Here is a 12,050-nt window from a genome sequence, read left to right as displayed (position 1 = left end):
CACTTCATTCGCGTAGCTTCTGTACTGTAAATACCTAATCAAGTATGCAGTATCTTCCTGCGTCAGCAACTTCTTGGCAGAAATGTGAAGAAAAGTAAGGAATGACATGAAGTAAAAGGAAAGCTTAAACTGAAGTACTAAGGTGTCGAGTGCTCCAAGCTGCATTCCCAGGGACAGTGTTGGAAGGCTACCTCTTAAGTCGGGCAGAAAGAGGCTGGGAAAAGCCTGCTAAAATGTTCTTTAGCAAATAAGCCCAGTCGCTTGTCCCTTGGCAAATGACGCCTTGTTCACATTTTGTTGAATGTCAGTGGCTAAGTCTATGCTAAATGTTAAACTTGTTTCTTTCAGAGTAGCTATGAATACAATATCTAATGAAGTTATATTGAGTAAAGGCTCTGTGATTTGGCAGAAGCCAACTGTCTTACGGTTTGGTATGAGTGCTTCGTTTAAATTCATCTGATGAGTCTTTGCTGTAAACACTAAATCAAAATAATTGGAGTAGAATTATAAAACCAATGATCAAATTTAAACTGGAAAATAGATGTGCAAAAGCACATCATCTTTATGTATAGTCCTTGACAGGTCAGCTAGTATTTTCTGTTTTGTGGGAACTGTATAGCCAGATAGTTATATCCTTCAGTAAATTAGTAAAGGTATCATTAATGGAGGGGAAGAAATAGCTGGAGTATTGATTTTAAAAACAGGCCTGAAAGCATGTTTAGGTTTTTTTTCCCTCAGTCTGCATAAAGTTTTGCTAGGTCATTAAATATGAAATTTTTCTCTTTGCCATTACTGTTTCTGCCCAAAAGCGACTCATATTTCATTCCAGAACATTCAACTGTAACTGAAGTGTTTATGAAGTGAGACTGTGCATCATGTACAGCAGATTGTTTGCATTCCTTTTTAATGAGTTAAGGAACAGTGAACAAGAAAATGTCATACTTATATCCACTTTGTTTCTAACTTGGACTTTGCTCTTGCTGAGGCAAAATGATTGAATTAATGAAATATCTGGTTGTGCCTCTAAGGAATGTTAATTATCTGTTATATGGGACAAATAGGAAATTAATATGATATTTGGAAGAAAGGTAGTTAATATATGTTAACCTTTCACATTTGCCTAGCTACGTTGTAACTAAAGAAAAGTACTTATAACTATCCAGTCACTGCAACCTGTATGTTTCTTGCAGAATGTTGTGAAATAATGCTGTACGGAAAGCAATGTAAAATAAAAAAACCACTGTAAATGTAGCTTTAGAAAATTAAATTTCAGTATTCAGTCAGTGTACATCAGTATAGCTTGCTAACAGTTTTTCTTCTGCTGTTCCATTTGTAGAGAAAAAGTAAAAACAGTGCAATAATTATAAGAGATGTAGATAATTTTACTTTGCAGTTTACTTCCTTAGTCAGGGGACAGGAACAACAGATATTCTCGGGAAAATGCAAGAAGCAGCAAAACATGAGCGGTAACAGAAAAGAGAAAGACGAGGAAAAAAAAGAAGCAGTAAATATAGTATTAGACTATAAATAGGTAGGTTTCGCTTAGTGATCTTATCTGTTAAGCTAAATCAGTTCCTAGCTAAGCGTGTCCAATTTGTTCACCCCGTAACGAAACTGAAAGACAAGTATGTTTTGGAAGTGGTGATGGTGTTTCAAGCCATGGTCTTTTTACTGAACGTGCAATGACTGTCCTAGAGTTGCTTGTTGGGGGATAGAGGGAGGGGGCATGAGGGAGGTTAAGTTGCTTTGGAAGTTTTTTGAAAGAACTTGTAAAACTGTGTCCTTCATCTGTCTGCATGAATGTATGGAAATTCATTTACCAATATATATTTTTAACTAAATTGCTGATTTTTAAAATGAACTCAAATTTTATCTTCTAAAGAAAGATTTCTCTTCTAAAGAAAAGAATGGCTATTTTTTGCAGTGATATCTAACTTGCTCTACATTTTTACTATTGATTATCTAATTTTTTTTTTTTTTTTTACCACGTCCAAAGACGGAGGGTTGTGGAAACAGTACTAAACTCCATTTCTGGAAATTCTTACATTCAGTTCTCAGCTAGCAGTTTATTTCCTTTGTAACCTTAAAGTCATATAATCTGCCTCATGCACTTAACTCCGTTTTTTAAGTAGGGAACTAATATTTCTTTACCACTCAGCTGTCCAGGGATAATATTCATTAAACACTGTTTCTCATGTACTACTACTACGACTCTAGAAGCATATATAACTTTGACAGATTAATTTAAGCAGTGTCCTTGATTATCAGACCTCTTGATTTCACATTATCTTTTTATTTTAAATAATTCTATGTTCTGCGTTTATTTCACAACTGACCAGCTGAATATAGCAAGTGTCAAGTACTGTGACTATAGGCATGAAAAGTAAAACTTTAACTCTTGTCTTCCCATTTCTCTACTCTCCAATTTCAAATGCTGTCAGTAGCTCTTTTGCCAAGTAGTTATGTCCTGTGAGTCATCTTCAGGTATTTCTTAGCCAGGTTAGAGTGAATTGTATTGGCAAGTAAAACTCGTCTGCATGCTATGTTCAAACAGTGCTGTGTTATTTATCTGAGAGTTTTGACATTGGTATATTTAGTTATCAGAAACAGCTTACAGTGCAGCATAAAGTTCCAGATTAAATTTTCATGCGTGACTGCAGAATGTAGAATTATTTCAGAGTGTGTGTGTGTATGTACACTCTATGCTCCTCTGTGTGTGTACATATGTGTATAAATACCTACATACATATGTATAAAATCTAAAAATTTGATCCTAGAAGTTAGTTGAGAATGACTTGAGATGTGTTGGTGAGATACAATTTAGCCAAAGTTAAATTTGGCTTTTGCATCGTTCTTGCATTATAATAATACTTTCCCCTCTACTCGGTCAGATCTAGAAACTTTCAGTTCAAGGTAATGCTATTGATTGAAGGCTCTATGGAACAGAAATGCCTAATCATATGTCTTTTCCCACATTCCTACTTGATATATGTTTAGAAGAAGAACAGAAAATGGCCCCCATGTTTCCTTTTGTATCAACATTGTTTCACTTCACAGAAGAATCAAATTTGTATGTTGGTTTTTTTTAATGTTGTGGATATGTATTTTCAGGTACGGTTCCCATCACATTTCAGTTCAGACCTAAAGGATCTTCTAAGAAATTTACTCCAGGTAGATTTGACCAAACGGTATGGAAATCTCAAGAATGGTGTAAATGACATAAAGAACCACAAGTGGTTTGCAACTACAGATTGGATTGCCATTTACCAGAGAAAGGTGAGCCACCTTGTTATCAAAACTATTACAGATTTTTGGAGAGGAAGTCAAATCTGTGTTTCTAATTGTTTTGCTTATTTTTCCTTTCCTAAACCTGTCACTTTTAATTAAACTGAGAATAGGTGAAAGTAGCTTAAATTTAAGACTGTGAAAAAAATATATTGATTGACTTAATGCTTACAACACACTAACTTATCCTTGATGTCTGCATGCTTTCCTGTTCTGTTAACACCTGTTATGCTTTGGTCTATTTCCTGACTATCTCAGAATGAGCCATCTCTTGCCTCTGTTGCTTTCTGTTTAATCCCTGCTATAATGGGATCTATAAATACTCCTCTGCAGCAGAGAGGAATCTGTATGCCTTTCCAACTAGAGTCAGATTGTCCTTCAGCATAGAGATGCTCTAGCCAAAGCTAGAGCTTTTGCTCTTCAGCAGAAGAGGTGTGCTCCCTCCGTGGCTCTGGCTTTATCTGGAACTGGGACAGGACTCAGGTGTAGAGAGGACTTTTATTATTCTCACACTACACTTTGAGTGCAGCTCCATAAGCTGTAGAAACACTAAGAGCCCTACTGAATGCTATTTTTTGGCATTTGTAGAAAGATTTTCTAGACCTGCTTGACCAGCATAAATTGTGTGTGTGCGCGCACGTGTGTGTTTTTGTTTTGTTTTTTAAAAAAAAAAAAAAAAAAGTCCGTGCCCAGTCTCTGCGCTTCAGACCTGCATAAGAATGAAAGCAACAAGGAGAATTGGGAATATTATCAGAGCACGAGCAGTCGCTAAGAAATCAGAGACACACGTTAGCGTCTGGCAGGAAAAGTGGAGCAGAGCTGGGAAAGGAAGCTGGGGGGAAGAGATGAGGATGATGACAATTCTGTCTAGGTCTGTCTTCCAGCAACTCTTGAGCTTCCTCTCCCTCTGAAGGTAGAGCCGTAGTTAAATACCTGTAGATTAGCGAGTTGCCAGAGACAGGTACCTAGGAAATTATTTGTTCTTTTAAGTGCAACCTCTGAACTTTTGGTTTTGTTTTTAAATAGATAGCAGTAAAAGACTGAAATCGGTAGTGCTATCCCAGAAAATTCAGGTGAAGAAATAATTTTTTGCTTAGATATTGGTAAAGATGTTAGTCAAGTGATAACATTTCAAGGAGTTGATTTACATTGTTGAACTGCTAGCAGTCTTGACTATAGAGGGATGAACTTGCTGCTGTAATGGAAGCATTTTAAAGGCCGAACCTAAATACTGACAATAGTTTATAAAAAGAAACTGGTTGTTTGGCCACACAAATTGACAGTACAGTTGTTATAGTATTCACTAGTGTATTAATTACTAGAAGACAGGATACTATTAACACATCTTGTATTCTTTGTGTTAAGTACAGACATTTTAAGAAAAGATTCCCCATTGCAGACGTGTAATTCTCTGTTCTCTTCTTTCTTAATGCCTGTTTACAGGACATTTTTATATGCAATGAGTTTTATTCCCTGTTATGCCTTTTTGTGACACCCTGGCCCTGTAATATTAAATCATATGTTTCAATTCTGCCTTAAGTATTCTTAGCACTGTTAATGCACTGCTGTAGAAATTTATTTGTATAAAAACAAGAAATATTTTAAAATGTAAACTAGCAGTACAGTCAGAATAGCTATTACTAGTTTTAAAGGACTGTGAGAACTAATGCTGAATTGTTCTTCAACTATTAATTGTGAAGAACAAATACCATCTTACTAGGGATCTAAAACAACATTATATTGTGTATATTATAATAATCATTTAAGGGATCGTAGAAAGACAGCAATAAACTTAAGTTTTATACCAACTTTTACTATGGCATTTTGTTATTTTCCTGAATAAATCTAGTGTGTTAAGTAAAAGCAGTTCCTTGGCAGGTAGTGTAATATGAATAGTACTGCTATGCTGCAGTCATAAGTGATGCAGTCAGTTACCTACTATTTCAGAAAAGAACAACTCAGATAACTGGAGTTTTTGTGTGTTTGTGTAGCTCTTCATTAAAGTACGGCTTGATAATATGGTTGTACTTAAGGCCAGGCAGATATTTCCATTAGAAACCAGTATTATCTCCTTTAATCACTTGCTAGCGGTTTCCTCAGTGAAGATAATAGGAAAAAGTTTATGAAACGTAGACAGAAATAACTGTTTGAGGTGTCTCATTTGAACTGTTTTTGAAATTTGGGCTCTGAATAAGCTATTTCGTGTGCTCTGAGTTTTGCTGATAGAGAGTAATTGAAAATTAATTTCAGAGAACATAGAATTTAGATAATGGTAAATAAAGATGTTTGGCTTTGCAGGCTAGGTACATGGTCCGTGTATACTGTCGGTATAGTTCACTTGAACACAAATTTGGTTTTAGGAACAAAAAAACGTACACCTGACAATTGTAGCGTGGCCTGTAAACGCAGAAAGTTAGTGTTTCTTGTGCATGTATGACGTTATCATGCAGAGGTAGCCGTGTTCAAGTTGCGTTGTGTGTGCTGTACCTCTCTCATTTTATGGATCCCCCCTCCCTGCCCCACAACCGCCAGTCAGTAACGCACGGAGGTCGGGGCGCCACGCGCCAGCCGTGGCCCCAGCTGCCCTGCAGGCTGCCTCTGGCCCACGCGCTCCTCGGGAAGTCCCACTGAAAGACAGCTGTGTGATTACTTTGTATTTCCCAGTTTTTACAGGTGTAAATTTGCATGGCCTCAAAGGATCTTGAATTTTGCGTGCCATAAAGGTAGATAATCAGGCACCTGTCGAATGGGAGGGCACAACGCGGGACTGAGCCCTGCCTCCAGCCCGCGTCTGCCCTGGGCCTGCCGCTGCGCAGCGCCTCCCCGCGCTCCGGGCCCTCGCTCCCTTCCCCGCCGTCCGTTTGGCCTACACCTCCCCTCAGCCTCAAGCCCTGCTCGTTCCTTCTTCCAGCAAACCACCAATTCTAATATTTAGACTGTTTTACAGAGTAGTTAAGCTTGCTTTTGATCTTTATGGGGTGTTGATAGATTAGATGGATTAACATTTGAATTGATATTAGCTGAGTGAAAATGAAATTTATTAGTCACGGCCTGTTCCCTAGGATAGCTTTCCAGTGTTCACAAGTTGACAATTTTTTTTTCCTCTGACCGTGTAGGGACAGCATAAGCTGTAAGCCTATAAACATTTAGGTATGTGTCTGCGCAGACCTGTAACTTCATGTCCTGTTATCTTCAGCTGAGCTTCCAAAATGAGTAGAAGCTGCCATGCACTAACTGGGACAGAAGGATTGAGGCTGTTAAGTCACAACCAGACCCAAGGATTTGATGTTTAAGGTCAGCATCAGCAAGTTGCAGGTTCCATCGACTTTAAGCAGCAGCACTTAAGAGAATCCTGGAAAATTCCTGGTTCTAATACCTACATGGGAATTTCCTGCTACCATGCAGTTCACAAAAATGCACTCAAGGCTAATTGAGTATTTTTGTGGATTTTAGAGGCTGTGCAGTTAGTCCTCACCAAAAGGGGTTTCCCTATCATTCATTAAAGCTGCCCTGGCTTTCCATGGCAATCGTTTAGCTGCCCCCTTCAAGTCGTGGGCTCTCTCTCCTTGTGGACTAGCTTTGAGGAGGCTTTCCCTTCTCATTTAACCAGTTATGTCCTATGAGGAACTTTGTGGGAGATACGGAACAAATTTTATTTTAAAGTTGTATTAGATTAGTTTATATTTGCAAATAGAGGCTTATTGGTAAATACGAGGGGGGAATATGGGTTCCAAACTGCCCTGAGATTTTTGGATAGTGTTGGGCGTAACAAAACCACTTCCCTACGTACATGACGACTCCGGCGCGATCGTTTCGCTTACGTGTGAACCTCACCACGCAGCTGATGAGCTGAGAGAGGAGGAGCTTTTCACAAAGTCATTTGGTTTTTGCTTTTGGGGGGGGGGGGGGGGGGTTGGGTTTTCTTGCTTTGGTTTGGTTTTTTTTTGTTGTTTTCAATCTGACAGGATTTTTATCATCTAGTGAGAGAACAGGATGAAATTACATGCACTAGGACCTAGGAAGTGGGAAGGAGAGAGCTCAACTGTGTTCTGAAGTGAAAGTAGATCTTTATTTCATATTCGTCAGTGAGATTTTAGTCTTTTTTAACTTATATTCATACACTTAGGCCTGTACCTTCTAGGCTGGTTTTAATTATGTGCCAAAACTGTAAGCCAGTTCACTTTAATATCAAGGTTAAGCTTTCTTGGCAGGATTTGAGAAGTGATAGGGATTTTGTTCATTTTCATGTTAAAACTGAAGGTGTTAGGCTGATGACAACATTTCATGTGCTTTTTCTTCCGCATACAGGTAGAAGCTCCGTTCATACCAAAGTGCAGAGGCCCTGGAGATACCAGCAACTTTGATGACTATGAAGAAGAAGATATTCGTGTGTCTCTAACAGAAAAATGTGCAAAAGAATTTGCTGATTTTTAGTAGGAGTAAGAGGACAAGATGACATCAGGGCTCACATTGGGATCTTTGCACTCTGTTAACAGATGAGGTGGAGCTGAGACCGTCATATGTCAAAACAGTTACCTAGTTCCTTCATTCCACAAAGCTGACTGAGGTCTTTATTGCCATCTTCCATGTGTGCGGTTTGCACCAACCCTTCTAACTAGGCACAATTAAGCAAGCACTGTTTGTGCAGTAACACAGAATACTAGACCACTTTCCTACTTAACTTTGGTTTCTGTTGTTCCTTTGTTTCTGTGTATTGTTCATTTTCCCCCTTTAAAATGAAGTAGTTTTTTACCCAAGAATACTCCATTTTATTTTGAATAATGTATTATTTGTGTGAGTGAAATGGAAGGTGTTGCGGCTAGTGTGATTTAGACTGAAGTGAAAGATAAATGTTGCTTCTAGTCTGTGCCAGCCAATAATTCTTGTCTGTCTTGTGTCTGATGCTACAGTTTATAATAATTTTTTTAGTAGCTCAGACTAAACCTAGCCAACATTGTTAGCATTTTTGAAGGTAGTATTTATCGCCATATAAATGTCTGCTAAATTAACTTAAAAACATTTCTTCCTGGAGACTGACCAAAATTCAGTAGAATCAATTGGATGGCTTAAGTAGGGGACGGTAGCTAGACCCCGTGCCTTGGTTTTCTACACCCCTGCAGTTTTTGTCACTGCCTCCTTCCTTTGTATTCCCCACCTAGGCAGTAGGTAAATTACTGTAGCCAGACTGTACCATCGAAAGCTTACAGTCTCATGAGAGGGAGTAATTCCACCTGGTCTGGACTTTGGACCATATTTAACCAAGTCAACTTACCAGCATTTCACTTGGCAGGTATTAAATGGCTTTTTTTTAACAACGAGAACCCTAAACTCTTAAAGGAAGTTTTGGTCAGTATTGTAGAGAATGATTCGTTTTGATTCACTTTTTTTTTTTTTTTTTTAATGCCAATGTTGGGGCTCCCAAAGTATTCTTTTTTCCAAGCCTTTTTTGATTAAAAAAGGCATTTGTTTAAAAAAAAAAAAAAATTAAAATGCGCTTTGCCATTAGCTATGAGAAGGCAAAAGGTTTAGCAAATGCAAACTAATGTTATGGATGCATTGCTGGATGAACACGGTTATTTTTTGTTAGCTGTTAAGAATAAAAAGAGGTTATTGCCAAGATTTTATTCTGGTATACTATATTAGTAAACCGAGGATGGAGTACTGCTACAATCATTTTCTGTTTAATTACAGCACTTCATTCACAAGGAAAAGAGACAAAGTTTTAAAAACTGCCACAGCTGGGTTTATTTTAGTTGCATTGTGTCTTCATTTCTAACCTACTTTCTTTCAATCAAACAGAATGTATGGTCACACAGATATAAGTATTTGGGCTTAATTACGTTTTGTATACTCTCACCAACTGACTTAAAAGATATTGCTACCATGTGCTAGCTTTGGGCACTTTTACACATTTATTTCAATGTTAATAATCCGTGGCTCAGCACTTTTTGGGGGGTTGCTTTTAAACTTACTCATAGTAGTTTTGTTTGTACACTTTTGATTCTGGCCATCTCAGTGACCTGTCTTAAAACAGCACATCTAAACAGTTTAAACTAGACTCGTATTTTATGATCAATTTACATGCATACAAGGATGAATTGTTTTTAATGAAACTGAGCTATATTGATACATAGCCACTGTATTTCAATGTCAGTGAAAATAAACCACTGACATAACTCCTTTTAATCTGTATAACACTCCTTTAAGAAAAGCCTTTGTAGACATTTTACAAAACAGTATGAAATGTAACATCCAACATTCTGTATGTTTAGGTTGTTGAGCATTTTTGCACAACGTCATTAGGAGGCTGACACTGAATGCAGTCTTTGTCCACCCATATTTACATATGTGCAAGAAAAGTATAAGATACTTTGCTGTAGCAAATTTTATGTAACAAAGATATATCGTCACATTAAAAAATTTAAAGAAATCCTTTGTATGAAAATGTTAAAATCTTTTGTATTTCATTTAGACCAAGGACATGCTGTTGTATGCTAGCTGTATGCGATAAATTCTACAGTAACTTTGTTGTCGTTTATGAACTTTAAAAGATTTTAATAAATGCTGGAGATCACAATTTGATTCTGTTATTTTAATTTTCAATCATTACATTTATAATAAGATTCAGAGATTTTCTGTTTTGTAAAATACTGTAATCATTCATCTTGCGTGTACAATAAGACAAAAGTCTAAGAAATTGATTCTGACATGTCTGTCTGATATCCAGTTTAAATTCTACATGGGCATAAGTGGAAAAGTCATGATATTAATTCCATTATGTTATGCTATTTTTTAATTTTATGAAAATCCTGTTAGAAAGTAAAATACTTTTCCAGTATGGCATAATAGACTTCAGTATGGAAATGAGATTCTGTTTTGGAAAAGGAGGGGAAGTGTGCCGTTTCCAAGGCATTAGTGAGTACGTTTGACAATGTGAGTATTATTCAACCCTCTCATTTAAACACAATCATAAAAATATAACTACAGAATATTGTTACCTGTATTTAATTTTAAAAATCCTTTTCACAATATGGAAAATTGTATATCTATGACAGTAGAGGCTTGTTAATTTTACACATTTGAGGAATTCAGTGTTGAACTATATGGTATATTTTAACTGTACTCTAGTTGTATGTAACTTTCATTTCCAACATAAAGGATTGTATCTCATTAAGTTAATTGCTTTTTTATTATCTTATCAGTTGCATTAAAACCCTTATTTTTAAATCCTTTAAAGTATTTTACTAATTTTTGCAAATAATTAGATGTTTTTAAGTGCTGCAATAGTGTGCAATATAGTAAACATTTATATACAGAAGTGCAAATTAAATTATGTACAACACTGCATGAAATATTGTGCTGCTTCTTTGTGAATCAGAATGTTGTATGATAATTCATTGCATTCCACCGTACACTGCAAATAGAGTTTGAAGGCAAGATGAGAAGGTGATGAAATATATACTGCACAGAATAGTTGGGACCCATTAAGCTTTACACTAACTGGGGTGTTTGGAGAACGTGGTGTGGATTAAAGGCACTGTGACTTGTGTCTAAGTCAGTGAGTTGGACTTAAACAATCAAGAGAGAGTAAGATGATCATTATCTGCAATATTGTTTGTCTTCGTATCTTCACATTCAGACTTACTGCTTTTTATTAAAGGTAATTGTCTGTTTTTAAATTGTCTGCAGATCCCTGCTGTACAAACTTTGTGCTGTGTCTCTTGTGCTGTGAAACAACTGATAGAAGTAAAGACTGTTAATGGTCTTGGCATTGTCTGTCTTGAGGCTTTTTCTGCAAGTGTTGTTCAAAAAGGCTCTGATATCTGCTGTCTGTAACGCAGCTCCTCCTTTTCCTGCCGTGCGATCAGAGCTTCAACCTCTTTGCTTATGCTGTTGTACGCCTACTGACTGTGGTTTTGTGTTTTACTTGGTTTCATAGTATAAATGCTGTAATACATTTTGAAGACTTTTATACTTTTTCTAAAGATGATCTAAGCAACGGCAAAAAATTTTTCTTTGGCTTTGACCGCAACTCCCATGCAAACACAGCATGTCAAGCAGCAGATTTGAAGCTGTCATTCAAATCTGTTGTTCTTATGACTTGCCACACTTACGGAGGAGAAACTGGTAAAATGATTATTCTGTTCTCAAACTGGGAGGTGTATAGCTGATCTGGATGTATGACCAAAGGAGGAGGAGGAAAAAAAAAAAAGGGTTCAATTGCTAGCATTTCTATACAAGGTAGTGTGGGTCTTGCACAACCTTCTAAAGCTGTGAGGAATTAACTATTTAAGGTCTCTGACTTAAGTGGTAAAACATAAGGGTCTAATGTCAGGCTGGGCAATTATCACTTCCAGTAGGGGGGTTAGCAGTTCCACAAGGATGTTTAAATGCCTGTAGATAGTAAATATTTATTTTCATAAATGAGAGTTATGTTAAAAGGTTGGGGGGGGATGTTATTGTTGTTCATTTGTTTGTTCTTTTTTATGAGGATAAGATAGCTGTCTCAGGATAAGATGTGATCTCTCAAGATAGTTTCACTTTCTAACTTTAGAAGTTGAAAGTGAATGAATAAAGGGCTGAATTAAACCTGAGGGCTATTAACGTTTCTACTCTTTGTTAGGTTTTTCTTTCTTTCTGGACTCCAAAAAGGCATGTTTGCCCAAAAGAAACTTGCATATCTTCAAAATACAGTATACCCTTATGATTCACCACTCCAAAAAGCTCCTACCTAAGTGTCCTTAACGGGAACTTAAGGCTTCCAT

At 36.9% G+C, this 12,050-nt stretch overlaps 1 protein-coding gene across 4 annotated transcripts in view; it reads left to right on the top strand.

Annotated features, from left to right (window-relative positions):
• Positions 1 to 10,465, top strand: part of PRKACB (protein kinase cAMP-activated catalytic subunit beta) — an 83,269-nt gene extending 72,804 nt beyond the window's left edge. For all 4 annotated transcript variants that reach the window (XM_068952673.1, XM_009673234.2, XM_068952671.1 and 1 more), the window contains 2 exons: positions 3,112 to 3,276; positions 7,594 to 10,465. In XM_068952673.1, coding sequence (XP_068808774.1) covers positions 3,112 to 3,276; positions 7,594 to 7,719 — 291 coding nt within the window. In that variant the 3' untranslated portion in view covers positions 7,720 to 10,465. The remainder of the gene's footprint in view (positions 1 to 3,111; positions 3,277 to 7,593) is intronic.
• Positions 10,466 to 12,050: the final 1,585 nt, after the last annotated feature.

Source organism: Struthio camelus, chromosome 8 (assembly GCF_040807025.1).
Source record: "Struthio camelus isolate bStrCam1 chromosome 8, bStrCam1.hap1, whole genome shotgun sequence".
Lineage (NCBI taxonomy): Eukaryota > Metazoa > Chordata > Aves > Struthioniformes > Struthionidae > Struthio > Struthio camelus.
This window is presented reverse-complemented; position numbering and strand designations above follow the sequence as displayed.